The 21,078-nt window shown below is 40.7% G+C and overlaps 1 protein-coding gene across 5 annotated transcripts; it reads left to right on the forward strand.

Moving 5' to 3' along the window:
• Nucleotides 1–7,826: 7,826 nt before the first annotated feature.
• Nucleotides 7,827–20,920, forward strand: LOC143484835 (complement receptor type 2). Of its 5 annotated transcripts, none has more exons than XM_076983794.1 (18): nt 7,833–8,144; nt 8,251–8,451; nt 8,749–8,845; nt 9,153–9,226; nt 10,306–10,521; nt 10,813–10,992; nt 11,178–11,357; nt 11,534–11,630; nt 12,505–12,578; nt 12,849–13,031; nt 13,266–13,445; nt 13,950–14,135; nt 14,754–14,933; nt 16,756–16,941; nt 17,081–17,177; nt 17,468–17,541; nt 17,812–17,994; nt 18,439–20,920. In XM_076983794.1, exons 1-18 carry the CDS (start codon nt 8,096–8,098, stop codon nt 18,621–18,623), a joined length of 2,622 nt encoding a protein of 873 aa, XP_076839909.1. In that variant the 5' UTR covers nt 7,833–8,095; the 3' UTR covers nt 18,624–20,920. The 5 variants fall into 5 exon arrangements, with proteins under 5 accessions (XP_076839913.1, XP_076839909.1, XP_076839910.1 ...); XM_076983795.1 differs by having other exon boundaries at nt 7,835–8,144; nt 13,956–14,135; XM_076983797.1 differs by lacking the exons at nt 7,833–8,144; nt 8,749–8,845 and having other exon boundaries at nt 8,429–8,451.
• The last annotated feature ends 158 nt before the right edge of the window (nt 20,921–21,078 follow it).

Below are 21,078 nucleotides of genomic sequence, written 5' to 3' on the forward strand. Positions count from 1 at the left end.
CTATTAGCTGGGTCGCCCAATGGAGGATGGGTTCCCTTTTGAGTCTTGGTCCTCCCAAGGTTTCTTCCTAATTTGCACTCATGTGTTTGTGACAACATGTGTCGTAAAAAAGCACTACTTAAATAATTTTGACTTTTTGTATTTCAAATTATATGTTAAACCAGGTTGCAAGTTAAATTCTTGATGAAGCATTCTGGAATGAGACCATTAGTTTGACCATTAGACCATTAGCATTAGAGCAAAATAGCCTCTTTCCTATTGGCATAAACAATATGACCTAACAGTTTAATGAGTCTATCTATCATTCTGTAATATTTGGAGTTTTCCAAAATACTTTCACCAATTCAGCTGTTCACAAATGCTTCAGAAAAGCTCTAAATCTTTAGTTACTCTCCCATAACTACTAACCACTTATTTAAGCATCTTAAAACATAAGCAGTCTTGTCAGCTTCATAAACAATTCAGTCAATTCTCCTTTCATGGTAACTTAGTCTAACTTGTACTAGAGATACCAGGAGTTTTCTAATTACATTTTAGGAACCCTTTCGATCACAGGCCCTTGCAATTGTCTCAAGTGTATCACATCTTTAACCTACACACTAAAGCTATGTCCCTATGCCTGCCTCAACAGCACCATGGTATTATAATCCTTTATGCTGCCTTTTGCATCACTGCAATGTTTGTGGTGTAGCTTAGAAAAAGGGTGAGTCACATGGATTTTGCCAATACAATTTCATCATGGCTTTGATAATATCACAATAGAAATATGCCAACATAACTACTCATCCCAAAACTACAAAAACAGGTCACTTGGATAATCACGGAACAGAAATATGATGTCCTCCTTTATCTCTATCACATAAAGCTCACTAACTGACACCACTCACATTGCATTCAACATTTAAGATTTTTAAGATTTGGGATGACATCTTATTTTAGTATCTGTCCTGAAGTGTCTAACAGTGTCTACTAGACAAGGCAAGTTTATGTTTATTTACACAGCACCTTTCATACACAATGGCAAAGTGCTTTACCCAAGAAAAGAAGAAGCTTATTACGAGCCGAGGTCCATCACCTACTAGATTACTCTCTGATCTGCTATTTGCTCCATTTGTTGCTCATGGTGTGCCAATCAGAATAATGAGTACGTAATCATCAGCCATACAATTCTGTGCTTGTACAGCAGGGGTTGCCAGGTGCGCTACATTGACCAGATCCTCATTTAGACAGGACATCTAACTCAGTGTTGGGGATGAGCACTGAGTCCATCTGACTGGATCAGTTTACTCCAAATACTTTGGACAAGTTTACTGATATTGTGCAGCACTTGCACCCCTCCACCAGTCCTTATGATGTTCTTTCTGCTACATTTCTAAAGAATACATTTTTAGATCCAGTGAGGCTTTATCTGTTAGCAATTGTGAATTCCCCTCATAAGCTTTACACCCATCTATAAACTGGAGAAAATGGTTTCGGATCAACTTGTGCATGTATTGGAGACTAACAGTATTTTTGAAAAGTTCCAGTCTGGACTTATAAAAACAGCATAGTACAGAAACAGCACAGGTGAAAATACTGAATGATCTTTTAATGCACTCCAACTCTGGGGAGGTGTCTGTATTAATGCTTCTTGAACTTAGTGCTGTATTTGATACCGTAGATCGAAGGAATGGGTGGGCATATCTGGGACTGCACTTGATTGGTTTATCATATCATATTTAGCAAATAAAGGTTTTCAGTATCCTTTGAAAACAGTATCTTCTGTGGTTGATCTTACATATGGGGTACCACAAGGTTCTATTCTTGGCACTATTTTATTTTCAATTTACACGTTTCCTTTTGGAGTTTTAGTAAGCGTATTAATAGTTCCTTTCATTTTTAAGCAAATGATACACACCTGTACTTTTCTTTTCATCAAAATAATTTTGGTAGGTTTCATTTAATGTTTATTGATGCCATAAAGGACTGGATAACTACAAATTTCTTAAGTTAAATGAGGATAATACAGAGGTGCTCAATGTTGGTCTAGATGATATTACTAGGAATCTGCATGTGGCTTTTGGTGCACTGGCTTCAAAGGTAAATTCTTTTCCATAACAATTGGGTGTTTTCTTTGATTCATATTTACAATTCTCAATACATATTCTCTTTCTCTGAAGCTAATTCAAACCTGTTTTCTCCAACTGAGAAACATTGCAAATCTCAAATGGATTTTGCCTTTTCGACGATTATTCATGCATTTGTTCCATTACATTTGGTCTATTGCAATGCCTTATATACTTGCCTTAGTCAAGGAACTTTGGCAAGACTTTGCTCATCTTCTAACGGAAACTATAGGTGGAATGCCATGTGCTAGCCTCTCTAGATGAGACTGAAGCAAAAGATAGATTGTGCTTTTGCTGTGTATGCACTTAAATTATAGAACAGTCTTCTGTCAATATTAGACTTGTTGAGTCAATCATTTTTTTCAAGACATGCCATTTTTATTTCTTAGCTTTTTAATATACTGATGAAAGGTAATGTGTTTATTTGTGAGTTTTCAGTGTGAATGTGGATGATTTTATTGTGTTATGTGTGACGATGGGTGCGGTGTCAAGGACGAGACACAATCCTCTTTGAAGCAAACGTCACTTTACTTTGAAACACGAAAGTAGCGCATATAGCGCACGTAGAACACTGAACAGATACAGAGACGTGTAAACTTTAGACAATGACGAGCACAGGACACTGCGTGAGCGCACATTAAATAGACAAACCACATTAGCCCCACGTGATTACGAGACGAGTCACAGGTGAGACAGATTATCACAAGACATAACCACAACCACGGAGATCCACAGACGCAGACGATGCACGTGGACAACGTAAACACACGCCCAAAAGGGAGGGGCCGGGGTCCTCAACGTGACAGACGCCCCCTCCAAGGGCACTACCCGTCCCGGGGTGCCAACAGAACCGAGTTCCCCGAACCCACGACGATGGGCGGATCCGACGCGCTCAGTCCTGCGTTTGGGAGGTGACCGCCCTCGGTAGAGCATCCGCCACGAACCGCCTAGAACACCCTCCCTGGGAAGACGGGGGAAAAGACGTTAGACAAACACAACGGAACCGACACGAATACACACACAGGTACATTCACACATAGAGGAACAAAAGGGAAAAAGGGGTTTGGCACACATACGGGAAGACTCACAAACACTGGGACAGACAAACATGAAACAGGCGCCAAGCTACGTGCCAGGAGGAGAGCGATGAGGGGAGAGAGATCGGGAGCTGCAGGCGCTGCGGTGGACGGTCCTCCTCCAGCCTTTGCTGCGAAGCCTCCACTGAGAGCAGCGTGGCTGGCGGACCTGCCTGGTGCAGCGCGGCTGGCGTACACGCCTGGTGCCGTGCGGCCGACGGATGCGTCAGGGGCAGCGTGGCTGGCAGACGCCCCGAGCGGGCCGCATGGGAGTTCCCTGTCAGTGTCCATCTCCTCCTCTTTCCTCCGGCTCCACTCCATGGACTGCTCCGGGCTGCCACCCCGGGAGTAGTCCATTGCGCTCTCGCCGGAGCGATCGGATCCACGGACCACGTAGATCCACAGACGCAGACGATTCACGTGGACAACGTATACACACGCCCCCAAAAGGGAGGGGCCGGGGTCCTCAACGTGAAATTATGTTAATAGTTTGTTTTATTATATTTACTTTTATTTTATGTAATGATGTGAAGCACCTTGTAGGTCTCCCATAGAAAAGTGCTAAATAAATAAAATATTATTATTATCCTGAAGAAACCAAACATGCCCCCAGTGGACGAGTCTAAAGTTCATGCTGGGTTGCCTGTACTGTTGTGCATAAAGATTTTTCTAAGAGACACAAAGATCAATTCTTCTAAAGTATATAGTCATAAATGTCACATAGCCATTGTGAAATTCTGTTACATACCACCTTAACTTTCCTTTCATGTACTCTTTGGACTGCATACTGAGGACTACTGTCATAATGGTACAACGTTCCTGGTATTACAAGTTAAGACAAGCCATGGGTCAACTTAATTTAAGGGTAGTTAATGATACAGTAAGGGTTTCATTATTACTGAGGTGATTTGTCAGATCTGGATCAAGTAGCTAGTAATCATCTACATACTATTCAGAGCAGTTTTTGTAGTATTTCAAGAGGATGTTACTGTGGAGGAGGCAGGCAGGACGAGGCATGTAGCACTGACACATAACGTTTATTCAAACAAACGGTGGAGTCCAGCACGAATAGCGCACAGCACTCCTAACATTACACACAACGTGCACGAGCTTCAGACAAAGACGAGCACGGGACATTGTGCGAACGCACATTAAATAGACAAACTACACAATCCCCAGTGATCACGAGACGAGGCACAGGTGAGACCGATGAACACACTCACGAACGACCCACACCCACGGAAATACAAATATGGACATAACCAGACGCAGACGACATAAACACAAGCCCAAAAGGAGGGGTCCGGAACTGTTCCGTGACAGGGGATAAAAAGCTGACTGTTTACATTTAGTGTCAGGTCATTTAGTGTCAGGTTAGATAAATTTTGCTAATTAAGTTAAAGTTAGCTAATTCTTTCTCTATTTGAGAATTTTTTTGTTTAAAAAATTGTGTCCAATTCCAGATAGGGATTAGGTCGTTTATTAAGATATTGATGGGTGAAGTGTTAATAATAAACAGCCTAATAGTGGGTTAAAGACTTTTGATCATTTTAATCACAATGTTAGTTTACATTAGCTATCTGTATGACAATACTGACTACCCTAGCCTACCTGTTGATTCAGTTTTTATTGTACCAGTCAAAATAAGTGATGGCAGGCCATGCTATACAGTTATTTTTCATACAAATTTTACACCCAAAAAGGGACTCTTGAGGGAGTCTAATGACTTTTTTCTATACATCTGTTCCTTTTTTCAGGTGGAAGAGTATTGAAATTGGCATGAGCTGACATTTTATGTTAAAGATGTTTCAAACTTTGTGGAATGCTTATTCCTTAATTTAATCGATGTAGAAAACTGGTCCCAGAACAGTATGCAAGGACCCACTCTTATTTTATGTTCAATAAAGTGTTGGTCAACACCTTCTGAGAGAAAAGACACTATTATCATCACTATTCTTTCAGTTGACATTCCTCTTGGTGTGGGTACAAATCTTAGCAACCACTCAAAGGAACCACTTGATATCCAGCAAGTAGTGTAGGCTATTGAACTATAGACCTACAGGATATACAGTGCAGGGCACTATCTTCATGCTTTTTTCATGCTTTTATAGCTGAAACTTAATGGGTTCCTATAAGAGGATTGAGTGATGAATGATAGATTGATCATGATAGATGAGTACAGATGGTATAAAATAGATGAGTGCAGTCAGTATGAAATGCAGTTTTGTTCTCAGAATCAGATTGTGATGGATGTACATGGGCCAGTGTTTGTTGTGGTTGTTGGACTCCTCCCTGTCATTTGTGACCTACATACCTGAGAAGGGTGCGTTTGAATGGGCTCAGGACCTGTCCCTCTCTACCACCACATGGAACTGATTGACCTATCTGGCAAATGAACAATTTTTGTAGCAAATGTGGGAAAAAAGAGAGAAAAGAGAGCTTGTCTCAGACATACACGGGCATACAGCAATATAACCTGCATTTACATAGTGTTTCAGCTGTTTTACCCTTAGACCTTTGAGTGTGATTATCCTTTGTGGTGGAAACTCCTTTTCAAGGATTTTAAAGGTAGTTTGGGGTTAGAGGGTGAGAGTTTGAGGACATTGGTGGTGAGTTGCTTATGGTATTGAGGACACCATGTCTCTGATGTTGCACATGAACTTGCTGCTAATAAGTGATGTTTGTGTTTTGAACTTTGTCCAAATGTATAGATGTATATAGTTTCCCTGAACTTTATATGAATGTCTTGTCATGCATGTCTGAATTAGGTGATGAGTTGTGATAATTATACGGGCATCAAACTAGCCTGTTTTGGTGTGTCTATTAGCGTTTATGATACCTCCCTTTTGTGTTGTGTAGCCATGGATAGTGGGTTGGCATTACAAGCTGTTGAATCAATATGAAGTGCAGTGTGGCATTTGGCGTTTGTATATGACTCAAAGGTTCTTATGGGAGGATTGGGGGATGAATGAAAGGATAGAAAGGGTTTATAGATTAATGCAATCAGTATGAAATGCCATTTTGTGCTTGGAGTCAACTGTTGAGTCTCCTCACAAAATTTGACAGCTATAACTTATAAAAAATACTTATAAAATCAGTTGGTTCCTATGAGGATGGAGAGATGACTGAAATGAAAGAAGGGATATATGGACAAGTGGCATTAATATGAAATGTGATTTGGTGCTTGGTATCCTTGAGTTCCTTAACAAAATTTCATGGTTATTATACTTGAAGATTGTGTTATAAAATCAGTGCCTTCCTATGACAGAAATGGTTTGCTTTTAGCCATTATTTAAATTGATAAAAGCTATTCTTAACTGTAAGGTTAGTTTGCTTATTGAACCTGAAGCCAGAATCAAAAGTAACACCAAGGTTTTAACATGGGGCTTTACAAACTGTGAGACTGTATGAAGTTGATTTAAAATACAGTTGATGTCATTGGGTAAGCCAATTTTTTTTCTTTCATAACTTGTAATAACTGTTAGTCATCCACATTTTGATATCATCTAGACATTTAAAACATTCAACTAAGCACATCATTGGGGTTTTGAGTTTTTATATTTCAGAAATAATAAAAACGCACTGGCACTAATACTGAGCCTTGGGGGACTCTATATCTGATTGTGGCAACAGATGAAAAACAGTTGCCAATGTTATATATAAAAGTTTCCCCATTCAAATATGACCAGGCTAAGAGAGTCCCCTGTAGCTCAAACATGTGCTGAAGTCATTCAATAAAAATATTATGATGCAGCGTTGAAGGCAGCACTGAGATAAAAGAGAATGTGAACTGCAGTTTCCTGAATGAAAGGCAAGTAATAAATCATTTTGGACTTTTAACAGTCTTAGTGGCTGAACTACTGTTTTTAAAACAAGATGGGACAGAGCCCAGAATTAAACAACATATTTATGATAGGTAATACATTTATTTAAAATAATGTAACAAAGTAATAAAAAAGCCTTATGGCTCATATTGTATTAGTTTATCTTTAGAACATATGATATTCCAACGTAGACGCGCACTTGGCCATCTACTGCAATTCCGATTGGTTATTCGGCTCCGTTGTCCAAGGATGTGAGTGTAGTCTATTCCGTCATCTGCTCTCTAAAAGCTGGATTACTGTGTAAGCAGAGCCGGCGCGCCCCGTACGCTCATATACGCACGCTAGAGCCCCGCACATTAATGAAGGCCCCTCGTCTCCCCCTCGTCAAGTACTGTATATCATAAGAAGAAGCAAAACTATCCTTTAGGATCTGTAATGAGAGACAGAAAAATTACTCCACCCACCTCCTCCTGGTCGCAGACACACACACACACACACACACACACACACACACACACACACACAAATGATTGGCATAATACCAAATATCTTAATAATTTTGTACCGCGAAGTATTCAGATAATAGACTAACTATTTCACATATGATTGAATGAATTAATAAATAAAGGAAATGTAAGGGCGCCTGTTTGAATAGGCATAAAGGAGCGTATATAATCAACACCTCTTTATTCTAAGCAAAAAACGTGCGTGATGTCCTCCGGTTATACACACGGCAGGGTTTCTATTAACCACGCTCACAAACAAGCCTACAAAGTCTGAATGGTTCTGGCAAAACTACAACACGTCTGGACAGTGAAGTACAGTAACAGAAACTATGGCATCTATTTGGGTTACATTAACTTTTATGTTGTTGATCTAGTAGCGTTGCGTATTTTAAGACGTTTACACCCCGTGTGTAGGATTGGTTTTCCGTGATACATAATACATGAAGTTTATTCGTTGCAGCTGAGTAAGGACTGAGGTAGGGGAGGTCCGACACCGAGCCCGTCACAGTGCTACGCCACCGTCAGAACCGTGAAGGGAACCCAAGTTTTAACACAAGTTATCTGCGTCGCTTCTTGCAGATACGATGGACATTTTATGGACAACACTATTATTTGTGTCAGCAACATTAATAGGTGAGTAGATTTTTTTTTGTTTGACAGCTTCAGATATTAAATGCAAACCATTTAAATCGCGTCTACTGCAGGGATCAAGATTTCTCTGTCCGTTTGACTGTTTCAGTGTCTGAAGGTTCAAATAAATGTGGACTTCCAAACGTCTATAAAAATAAGCGTTTGGATGAAAAGTATCTTCACATACGGGAGTTCAATAACGGAGATAAAGTAACGTACAAATGTGATGAAGGCTATGCTCAGTCCCAAGGCAGGCGAGACTCTGTTTGTGTGAACGGACGTTGGACACTTCTGAACATGCAATGCAAAAGTAAGAATGCGTACGATTTATACGCAGAACAAACCTACAGCTATTGGAAGTTTTGCGTCCCACGTTAAATCATCTTATTTCATTCTTTATATACTTTTGTACGAGTTTTTTTTTTGCCATTACTAAGCCCTGTAGCCTACGTGTGAAAAATCAAAGTGATATAAAATCACATAAGCTCATCGCCGCTTTTGTAATTAAATGTTTGACACAGTCATACTGAAAAGTAAAAGTAAAATAAATTTACCTAATGCTGTGAGAATTGTGACTTGTCTTCTTCCACCTCGGGTCGTCTCACAGAAAAAAAGTGCGGCTCGGCGGGGGATATAGTGAACGGGAGATTCAATCAGGAGGGCAATTTATTCGGGGACAAAGCTTTTGCAGAGTGCAATGAAGGGTAAAGCAAATACATTTAATCTGATTGGCCAAAGAAATGGAAAGCAAGCAGATAGTGTGAGATTCTGCACGCACTTCCACGGGAACATCAATGCACACCTTTGTGTGTATCTGATGATCTGCGAACAGTATATGTGTGGAACGTAGATTTGTTGTCATATGGACCCTTTACGGATAAGATTTAATATCCATAATTAAGTCTGTGACCCTTTTTATACAACACACATAAAAAAAAATACTCTGGGTGTTTTATGAAAAAAACATGGTTTAGTTAAGATATTTATAATTCAATTTTGTTTTTTTTTCAGTTATGTTCTACAAGGAGCTCCTTTTAGGCAATGTCTTGATAATGGGTGGAGTGATACGATCCCTACGTGCGTAGGTAGGATGCCTCATATGCAGATAGTCTTGGAATGTTTATTACCTTTTACTTCACAAAATAATAATAAAAATCTGTCACCTACACAGTCTAGGCTGGGCAGTCATGGCCTAGTGGTTAGGGAACTGGTCTTGTGATCAGATGGTCCTGGGTTCAATCCCCAGACCTGAGGCCATGACTGAGGTGCCCCTGAGCAAGGCCCTTCAATTGCTCACTTGTATAAAATGAGATTAAAAAAAATGTAAGTCGCTCTGGATAAGGGCGTCTGCCAAATGCCGTAAATGTAGGCTGGGCAATATAAGCAGTTATTTTGTTGAATTGTCAAGGCCTTCCTGTGTCAACTTGAGAGTCTAGAGTATAATGTTAAGTATACTGAGTATACTATAAGTATATTGATTCCAGTACAGTCAGTGATTTTGCAAGTTGTCAATCAGGTCAGATCAGCTTTATTGTCATTTGAGACTGCATACAAAGGACACAGAGAGATGAAATGGCACATATGATGGATTTTAACAATTAGACATTCAATGAAAGCAATCAATGTGGGACAGTCCAATACAGTCTGGGCAACTTGGGAGTGTCTCCTATGTTTAGTGATGTTCCACTAGGGAGATACAGTGGGTTGTGAGGAATCACATGGTGTCAAGCAGTTGTATGACCTTTCACACATCCTCGTGGTGCAAAGCCACCATGGTTCTAAAACACAAGCGCAGTTTAATGGCGCCCTCTGATGGCCTTGCTTAGGAATATCCTACAACACACAAACCACACTACAGTTCAGCATAACTGTAAAAAAAAAAAAATCATGGTTTCATGAAGTGGCCTTCAGTAATGTGCAGCATAACAGCTTTCTTCATCTGTGTAGGACATTATGTTTTCACACAAGCAATCACCCTGAAAAAGTGTCAGGGCCACCTCCATAAGATATAAGACTTCCCCATCTGGTCAAGCTACCCGATAAGCATGGAACCCACACTGTATAATTACAAGCACCATAAACTTCATGTTTATAACCTGTTTGTTTTTCCACCTTTTCTCTTTGTGATCCATCACTCCACCTCTCCCTCTCTCTCTCTCTGCAGAATCTCACTTACCCTCTCAGCTCTCTCGCTCCTCTGCTCCGAAAGGATGTAAGAAGCCCACAGCAAAGAACATTGTGCTAAACAGGACGGCGGCTGTGTATAAACCGGGCGAGCACTTGCTCATCGCCTGTCCCCGAGGTTTCCTCCTGGAGGGAGACAGCGTTGTTCATTGTGATCGAGGGGGTAAATGGAACAAACCCCCTCCAAAATGCTCAAGTACGTAATGAGGCCCGAGGTAAAAGGAGCCAAGGAGAATCAGATCCTATTGTTCATGTTACTTGAATTGGTTTGTGAGCTGTTTCGACTCACTCATCTGGTAGTGCACCACAAGGTGCTGGGTTTGATTCCCCAATGAACACATTATCATACTAAAGGACATGCATGTTGCTCTAGATTACATTTGCTAAGTGCTGTGTATGTAAATACCCAAATATTCAGTAAATAAAGCAAAACTCTTGAACGGGCCATAGTTAAAACATCATTATTTTGCTTTTTAATTCTTTATAGGAATTAAATGTCCACGCCTGAATATACTCAATGGTGTTGTGAGCTCTCGTGTTGTAGCTGTTGACACCACCGTCAAGGTCAGCTGTAAGAGCGGCTTCGAGCTCAGAGGAGCAGACCACATAACCTGTGACGCTAGTGGTTCCTGGACACCCACCGTCCCCACCTGTGAACCATATTCAGGTGAGTCCCACAGTCATGTGACTTCAGAACCGCCTGGGTATATAGGACATGTACGTAGAGATTCTGCAGGCTTTACTTTTACATTTTCTGTCAATAGAGCATTTACATTGCTAAATTAATCCAGTGTTTAAATTGGAAAGCAACATTATGATGGGAACATCTCTGTGGTACTGAAAACATTTCAGGGCAGTGTGGACAACTTCCATTCCACCTGAACACCGTACCCACAGAGAGGCAGTTGGGCCCGTATAAGCATGGCAGCCATGTTCAGTTCAGGTGTAGTCATGGATACATCAGGGCTGGAGGGCATGACATCATTTCCTGTGAGAACGGCCGCTGGACTCCATTACAGTTGAGATGTGAGAGTAAGTTGTGAAATGCAGTTATATCACTCCTTTCCTAAATTACTTGAAATAGCCATTTATGAACAGAAGGAAGTATGATAGTTTATCAAACTCTGTTCACTGCATGTGCTGAATTTAGGTTTTTTATTGACATGTATACTGATTTCATATCACTAATAATGTATCTTTAACTTCAGAGAAAAAATGTGGGTCTGCTGGTGAGTTGCAGAATGGCCGTTTTGAATACACTGGCGTGTCATTTGGGGATACTGCTACTGCAAAGTGTCATAAAGGGTAACCTGCACATCCCTGATATCAGAGAGATCTCACCACATCTTCACACAGTGCATGACATACCAGCAGCACCGCATCTCCGGCATACCGACGTGGCTACAAACCCCAAAACAAACAAACAAACAAACAAACAAAACAATATCTGGTTCACTCAATGATCAGACAGATCACTGGATCTAAGAGGCAGAGCTTTCACTCTCAACCACACCAAAAATAGACCAACTAGCTAATAAGCCACCCAGAGATAGGGTCTTTGAATGCGTTTCCCCATACTGGCAATGCAAACTCCAGGTCAGATCTTTTCTAATTAGCACAGGTCACACCGTAGGCAACACACTTACAACGCAAATCATGGGCAGCAAGTTGGTGAAGCCAGTGTATGATGCCAACTGTGTCTATAAAAGGCATATAAAACAAATGGTGCTGGGTTTGGATAAAGGAGGTGTGTAGCGAAGAAAAGCTCCTTGGAAGCTAGTGCCAAAAACCAGGATCAAGCTTCTGCACTTTGTGTGCAAGGAAGCTAATATATGGAACTAGTGGGGGGTGGGGTGTCATGGCACGAATTAGACCTTTATTACAGTTTTTAAATAGCCAAAACCTTCTAACCTTACCAACATTTAAGGAAGTATTAAATTCAGGGTTTTAAACATCTCCCCCTTTTCATTGTTTCTTCTGGGCTACGTAAAGGTGACGCAACACTGCTTCTATTTGCAAATAACACCGAGTTATCCCTCAGCTGTTAGGCAATCTAATACTGTAGGTTCCTAGTACATTTACTAGATATTTGCTGTATCTTATGTATGTACTTTGTAGATTCAGGTTCAACTTTAAACCTTGTTGTGTATGTGTGTGTGTGTGTGTGTGTGTGTTGTAGGTACCACTTGATTGGAGAACCTGTGAGACACTGCAGGGCTGAAGGCTGGGATGGCAGAACACCCGTGTGTGACGGTACGCTTACGACGTTCCTCTCCTAACTGTGCACTTTCATGCTTTTATCTACTGTAAGACCCTTCAAACCCAGAGCAGTGCAGGTACCCAATCTGCAGCTGAGATGATTAACATCTGAACTTCTCTGAAGTGGACCTGCTCCTGCACATCTACACTCACTCTAATCATGTTGGGAAATATACTTGTTTATTATTTACACACCAAGCCATTTATTTGTTTGTGTGTGTTTGTATACGTGCACGTGTGTGTGTGTTTGTGTGTGTGTTACAGTTGTGAAGTGTCCCAACCCCCCAGAGGTGCCCGGAGCAGAAATGTTTGGCCCTACAGATGATGAACTCATAGTATTTGGTCGCGTGGTGTCCTACAGGTGTCTCACTGGTACACTGGATGGTACTCCAGACATATACTGCACGGAGAAGGGCACCTGGAGTGCTCCAGCTCCTCAGTGCAGAGGTGAGCACGCCCATTCTCCCAGCTGGAAACAAACCATGTCATTTGTAGGACCTGCCACTAGGGGGCGCTGGTAAAATCATGTCAGGAGTCAGTATTCATTATCATGTAGCAATAGGCATGGTGGTTAAACACTCATCATAAGGGTCATGTAAAAATTATTTTCTTTCAATGTGCAAGTGTTGTCTGCCCCTTCCCAAACATGGCACCTGGCTCAAACATTTTAATTCTTTATAGAGATTAAATGTCCACCACTGAATATACTCAATGGTGTTGTGAGCTCTCATCTTCTCGCGGTTAACACCGCCGTCACGATCAGCTGTAAGAGCGGCTTCCAGCTCAGAGGAGCAGAGCACATAACCTGTGACGCTAGTGGTTCCTGGACACCCACCATCCCCACCTGTGAACCATATTCAGGTGAGTCCCACAGTCATGTGACTTCAGATCAGCCTGAGTATATAGAACATGTCATAGAGGTTTTGGTCTGGCACATTGACCATCACTTTAGCTCTCTGTAACATTTTCTGTCCTTTCATTGCCTTTTCATCACACACGATCAGTTCTTTGCTTGTACTTTGTGCCACATTAGTGCTTGTGAAGGTCATATGTATGCATCATACTGTGGCCAACAGCAGGACACAGGACAGAGAGAAAATGGTACACAGTCCTAGGGACCACGTTAGCATCATTTGTCAAGAAAGATTTGTCCTGATTGGCTCACAATAGGATGCGGGTGGACCAGATGGCCAATGGCAAACCATGCTTGAATATAATCTATTCCTAATTTATTGATACCTAATTGTTTTGTGCTAAATGGCTGTCACAGGACAAATTGAGCATTTACATGCCTGAATAATGAGTCCATTTTTTGTCTTGGAATATTGTGGAACTACATTGAACATCTCTGCCATGTTAAAAAAATTCCAGGGCAGTGTGGACAGCTTCCATACCACCTGAACACCGTACCCACAGAGAGGCAGTTGGGCCCGTATAAGCATGGCAGCCATGTTCAGTTCATGTGTAGTCATGGATACATCAGGGCTGGAGGGCATGACATCATTTCCTGTGAGAACGGCCGCTGGACTCCATTACAGTTGAGATGTGAGAGTAAGTTGTGAAATGCAGTTATATCACTCCTTTCCTAAATTACTTGAAATAGCCATTCATGAACAGAAGGAAGTATGATAGTTTATCAAGCTCTGTTCACTGTATGTGCTGAATTTAACTTTTTATTGACATGTATACTGATTTCATATCACTAATAATATATCTTAACTTCAGATAAAAAATGTGGGTCTGCACCTATGTATCTAGAGTTACTCTAATCATGTTTTTAAGGCACCAAATGTTTTCTACTCTAAGATTAATCATGTTCTCAACTCTCAGTGCTTTTCCAGAGCAATAGTCATGTCACTAGGTACGCTATAACTGTGGCCTGCTGTTGCATTTAAGTGTATTCACTAATGCGAAAATGTATTTGTTTGTGTGTGGTTGTATATGTGCGTTTAAAAAATAGTTTATAACTAGTTAATGTTTATAACTCCGACACATATTTAACTGCATTGCTACAGTTCATAGTCTTTCATTAATAATTTTAAATTAGTATGTTTTTTCTTTAAACACCCATCATATGCATCATGTAAAAACTCTTTTCTTTCAATGTGCAAGTGTTGTCTGCCCCTTCCCAAACATGGCACCTGGCTCAATCATTTTAATTCTTTATAGGCATTACATGTCCACCCCTAAATATACTCAATGGTGTTGTGAGCTCTCATCTTCTCACGGTTGACACCACTGTCACGGTCAGCTGTAAGAGCGGCTTCCAGCTCAGAGGAGCAAAGCACATAACCTGTGAAGCTAGTGGTTCCTGGACACCCACCATCCCCACCTGTGAACCAGATTCAGGTGAGTCCCACAGTCATGTGACTTCAGATCAGTGTGGGTACAAACCGGATTCTAAAATAGTTGGGACACTAAACAAATTGTGAATAAAAACTGAATACAATGATGTGGATATGGCAGATGTCAATATTTTATTCGTAATAGAACATAGGTGACAGATCAAAAGTTTAATCTGAGTAAATGTAACATTTTAAAGGAAAAATATGTTGACTCAAAATTTCACAGTGTCAACAAGTCCCAAAAAAGTTGGGACAATTAGCAATAAGTGGCTGAAAAAAGGAAATTGAGCATATAACGAAGAGCTGGAAGACCAATTAACACTAATTAGGTCAATTGACAACATGATTTGGTATAAAAAGAGCTTCTCAGAGTGTCAGTGTCTCTCTGAAGCCAAGATGGTAAGAGGATCACCAATTCCACCATTGTTGTGCAGAAAGATACCACCATTGTGCAGCAATACCAGAATGGTGTTACCCAGCGTAAAATAGCAAAGACTTTTAAGTTATCATCATCAACCGTACATAACATCATCAAAAGATTCAGAGAATCTGGAACAATCGCTGTGCGTAAAACTCTACTGGATGCTCCTGATCTCTGGGCCCTTAAACGTCACTGCACCTCAAACAGGAATACCGCTGTCAAGGAAATAACAGAATGGGCTCAGGAATACTTCCAGAAAGCATTGTCAGTGAACACAATACACCATGCCATCCGCCGTTGCCAGCTGAAACTCTACTGTGCAAACAGGAAGCCATTTCTAAGCAAGCTCCACAAGCTCAGATGTTTGCACTGGGTCAGTGGTCATTTAAAATGGAGTGTGGCAAAATGGAAGACTGTTCTGTGGTCAGATGAGTCACGATTTGAAGTTCTTTATGGCCATGTCATCCGGGCCAGAGAGGACAAGGATAACCCAAGTTGTTATCAACGCTCCGTTCAGAAGCCTGCATCACTGATGGTATGGGGTTGCATGAGTGCTTGTGGCATGGGCAGCTTGCATGTCTGGAAAGGCACCATTGATGCAGAGAACTATGTTCAAGTTCTAGAACAACATGTGCTCCCATCTAGACGTCGTCTCTTTCAGGGAAGACCCTGCGTTTTTCAACAAGATAATGCCAGACCACATTCTGCAGCAATCACAACATCATGGCTACGTAGGAGAAGGATCCGTGTACTGAAATGGCCAGCCTGCAGTCCAGGTCTTTCACCTATAGAGAACATTTTGTAAAGAGGAAGGTGTGACAAAGAAGGCCCAAGACGATTAAACAGTTAGAGGCCTGTATTAGACATGAATGGGAGAGCATTCCTATTTCTAAACTCTCCTCTGTCCCCAGACGTCTGTCGAGTGTTGTAAGAAGAAGGGGGGATGCCACACAGTGGTAAAAATGGCCTTGTCCCAACTTATTTGGGATTTGTTGACACCATGAAATTTTGAAACAACATATTCTTCCCTTAAAGTGATACATTCTCTCAGTTTAAACTTTTGATCTGTGATTTGTATTTCATTTTGAATAAAATATTAGATGTTGGCACCTCCATATAATTGCATTCAGTTTTTAATCACAATTTGTTTAGTGTCCCAACTTTTTTGGAATCTGGTTTATATATAGAACATGTCATAGAGGTTTTGGTCTGGCTGAGTGACCATCACTTTAGCTCACTGTAAAATTTTCTGTCCTTTCATTGCCTTTTCATCACACACGATCAGTTCTTTGCTTGTACTTTGTGCCACATGACATCAGAGCTTGTGAAGGTCATGAATAATGAGTCCATTTTTTTCTTGGAATATTGTGGAACTACATTGAACATCTCTGCCATGTTTTAAAAGATCCAGGGCAGTGTGGACAGCTTCCATTCCACCCAAGGGCTCTGCCTAGAGAGGGGCAGTTGGACCTGTATAAGCATGGCAGCCATGTTCGGTTCAGGTGTAGTCCTGGATACATCAGGGCTGGAGGGCGTGACATCATTTCCTGTGAAAATGGCCGCTGGACTCCATTACAGTTCAGATGTGAGAGTAAGTTGTGAAATGCAATCATGTCACACCATTCCTAAATTACTTGAAATAGCCATTCATGAACAGAAGGAAGTATGATCGTTTTTTTATTGACATGTATACTGATTTCATATCACTAATTGTGTAATTCTAACTTCAGAGAAAAAATGTGGGTCTGCTGGTGAGTTGCAGAATGGCCGTTTTGAATACACTGGCGTGTCATTTGGGGATAATGCTACTGCGACGTGTCATGAAGGGTAACCCTGCGTATGCTTTATATCACACTTCACCATAGCTTCACAAAGTGCATGAGATGCCAGCAAACTCTAGTGATGATGCAACATTGCTTCTGTTTGGAAATAAAACTGATCCATCACTACCTGTTCAACTGTAAGGCAATCCACTGTTAAAGTTTGTACATTTACTAGATACAAGATAAGACATAACACTTCCTTGATCCCAAAGGACATATGCTGATTCTTCTGTACGTACTAGATTCAGCTTCAACTTTTGTATGTGTGTGTGTGTGTGTGTGTGTGTGTTGTAGGTACCACTTGATTGGAGAACCTGTGAGACACTGCAGGGCTGAAGGCTGGGATGGCAGAACACCCGTGTGTGACGGTACGCTTACGACGTTCCTCTCCTAACTGTGCACTTTCATGCTTTTATCTACTGTAAGAGCCTTCAAACCCAGAGCAGTGCAGGTACCCAATCTGCAGCTGAGATGATTAACATCTGAACTTCTCTGAAATGGACCTGCTCCTGCACATCTACACTCACTCTAATCATGTTGGGAAATATACTTGTTTATTATTAACACACCAAGCCATTTATTTGTTTGTGTGTGTTTGTACACGTGCACGTGTGTGTGTGTTTGTGTGTGTGTTACAGTTGTGAAGTGTCCCAACCCCCCAGAGGTGCCCGGAGCAGAAATGTTTGGCCCTACAGATGATGATCTCATAGTATTTGGTCGCGTGGTGTCCTACAGGTGTCTCACTGGTGCACTGGATGGTACTCCAGACATATACTGCACGGAGAAGGGCACCTGGAGTGCTCCAGCTCCTCGGTGCAGAGGTGAGCACGCCCATTCTCCCAGCTGGAAACAAACCATGTCATTTGTAGGACCTGCCACTAGGGGCGCTGGTAAACCGATGACAGAATTCAGTATACATTATCATGTAGCAACAGGCATGGTGGTTAAAGAACACTTTATTGTACAGGGAACTTGTACATTTAATTTTGAATTGACATATTGTAGGATATGAATGTATATATTTTCTCTTTTGTATTTTTAGTATATGGAATATAATGTATTCTGAAGTCAGTATATGTGTAATTAGTTGCTGTAATTAAATAGTATATAATTAAGCATTTTTGTGGATAATAGTTTATGTAGTACAATGTCGTTAATGTTTAGCACTCTGAAACATTTAATTGCATTGCCACAGTTCAACACTTCTTTTGTTTACACCTTTCCTCATCATATAGGTCATGTACACTTTTTTCTTGCAATTTCAGGTTTCTGTCCCTTCCCATTTGTAAAATTTGGCTCAATATTGACTGTTTTCCGGCATAAGTACCAGACGGGCGATTCAGTGACATTCACCTGCAATCCTGGCTGGAGTCTTGTAGGCTCAAGAACTGTCACCTGTGGGACAGATCTGAGCTGGAAACCTGTACTTCCGAGATGTGTCAGGCCCTGAATATTTGTGTCTTTCATTTCATTATGGAGGTACATTTATTCCAGTTACTAGCCACCTGCTACACATGTTACATTCATTTTTGACTTTCACTACCAAAGATGTTGTAGGATAATGGATGAGATATACCTTTTGGGTACAAAACAACCCTGAAGTAATTGGAGTTAAAGTTGATTAGAGATTGTGTCAATAAGATTTTAAATTTGGTTTTGTAAAAAGCTCCCAAACTTTACAAGAAACCCAGCTAACATTTTTAATAGTCAGACTGTCTTTCTGTTAGCCCTAATTTACATGTATAAAACCAGGTAGTAGAGGTACATATTAAAATGTGCATCTTCAGGATAATCAGAACAATGTTGGTGAAGACCCATTGAGACTACGTTAATAATACAAGTTGGTTGAGGTAACTTTAAAGCATCTACCACCTAGTGGGTATTTTTAAAATGTGAGGAAAATGAGGTGCAGGTGGAGAAGGCGTGTCAGAAGGCAGGAGACTGGGAGTGTGGGAGTGGTTTGGGGTGTGCACGTCACAAAGGGCGTGTGTGAGTGAGTGTGTGTGGGTGTCTGGGCTGGGACCAGCTAACCATGGAATTCAATCTATGATGATTCAATCTATGGGAAAAGGCCTGTTCAGCAGTAATTGGCTGAATAATGTACAGATTTACTGGCTGTGAAAACAATCAGGTGAAGCAGCTTTTCAAGCTGTCAGATACATAAATTTGAGTCCTGGCACTAACAATGTTTTTTTTTTCTTGTTGTTATAAACAGAGGTTTCTCTCTGATAGCAGACAAAAAGTTATAACCACAGAAAGTAAATGGTTATTTATAATCATATTATTTTTAAGAAAATACAGCAGTCCCCCTTTGCCTCACAAACTGGTAAGATCCACTTTTTCTCTCCTTCGCTTCTCTTGCCCTGCTCTCCACAAACCTGTGCACACACACGCACACACACTAGTGCCTGGTACAGTTTGACTATCTGTGCTCTGGTGGCTGCACAGAATACCCCAAAAGCCAAATTTTCATCCTTCTCAAGTGTGGGAAAAATAAATGGGTTGTGGTTACTGGTCTCAATGGGTGTTCAGCAGAATCACCCCTGATAAAACCATGTTTACAGTAGAGTCAACACCACCATATTAACATATTCAGAAAAATGCTTGCAACATGATCAAACAAATAATCAAATATTCATACTTCATAGTTGTCTTCACTACTATATACTACTATATACTACTCTCATACTGACTAGGCCTCAAATCAGTATGGTGTATGCAGTGTGTGAGCATAACACGTAGTTCCAGAATGCAGAAGATACCCGGATGGTGTGCTGCTTATGCCAAATATTCCAGTGCGTGACCAGAGCACTTTGCGGTGTATGGTTTCCCATGATGTAATGGTGGTGGAAAATCTTTCACAAGTGGAACACGTGGGAATAAATAGCCTAAGTGAAGAACCTTAGAATACATCTAGATCCGAGGAGATTAAAATCGCGACATCTGCACTATCTTATTGATTTCAGCTTCCGTGTTTTGCTTTTTTTTTTTTTCTTATTCTGCTGGTCCTTAGTCAACAGTGTACTGAACTGACTGCTCACCAGAACAAGCAGAACCAGGACTCGTCCTTGCAGACTTGTTTATAGTTCAACATCGTCTGAGTATGTTTGAGCAGATCATTTTGAGTTAAAATGAGTAGCTAAATTGAGCACTGTGTCTGTTTTATTACAGCGTATATTGCATGCCAGATGAGTGTATGGACTATGACGCACAGACACAAAACTCTTAACACTCCATAACAGGGAGTCATGCACTGAGACACACTACAGGCCCGCTGTGCCAACCATGACCTTATATGCACAATGCAGTCAAGGCAGGGAAGATTTTGAAGTGGTTTAATTAGTATGGAACATAGTTTTGGGTTCAATTTTTATTACATAGGTATTCATTATTTGAGCTGTTGACCCTGAAAATCTCACTGAACCTCCTGGAAAAGCAATAATTGTTGTTAGCATTATAAAAGCCTCCATGACTTTTATAATGACATTTCTAACTGAACAAATTTTTAATTGAACAATATTTTTTATTAGTCTTCATGTCTATTAGTCTTCTGTCTTCATGATGTGATGTGTGAATCATGACGATGGACACTCTTCATGATATCTAATGTAGTTGCATTGTTGAACACTAGAGGTTCACTTGAGCTATGGCTGTTACACTAGCACATTTAGATACAATAGTGGGTTATGAACCAGTGTCCCTTGAATTTTCATAATATTTAAGGGGAATAAAAATATTTTTAATATTTCCAGTGTATTGTGCAATGTTTATGTTAATTAAAAAAAAAGAAATGTTTTTACTTGGATATTTAATATATGTTGAAGCTACATTTTGTTTATAATAGATTTTGCTCTAATTGTATATATATTTTTTGCTCACAATTTTATTTAATTGTGGGGACAACA

The sequence above is a fragment of the Brachyhypopomus gauderio genome, chromosome 21 (genome assembly GCF_052324685.1).
Source record: "Brachyhypopomus gauderio isolate BG-103 chromosome 21, BGAUD_0.2, whole genome shotgun sequence".
Lineage (NCBI taxonomy): Eukaryota > Metazoa > Chordata > Actinopteri > Gymnotiformes > Hypopomidae > Brachyhypopomus > Brachyhypopomus gauderio.

Excerpts from the sequence above, each read along its gene's own strand:
- LOC143484835 (XM_076983794.1), top strand. The coding sequence starts at position 8,096 with ATGGACATTTTATGGACAACACTATTATTTGTGTCAGCAACATTAATA. Across the intron at positions 13,032-13,265 it reads TCCAGCTCCTCAGTGCAGAG|AGATTAAATGTCCACCACTG; the intron begins GTGAGCACGCCC and ends AATTCTTTATAG. Across the intron at positions 14,136-14,753 it reads ATTACAGTTGAGATGTGAGA|GCATTACATGTCCACCCCTA; the intron begins GTAAGTTGTGAA and ends AATTCTTTATAG.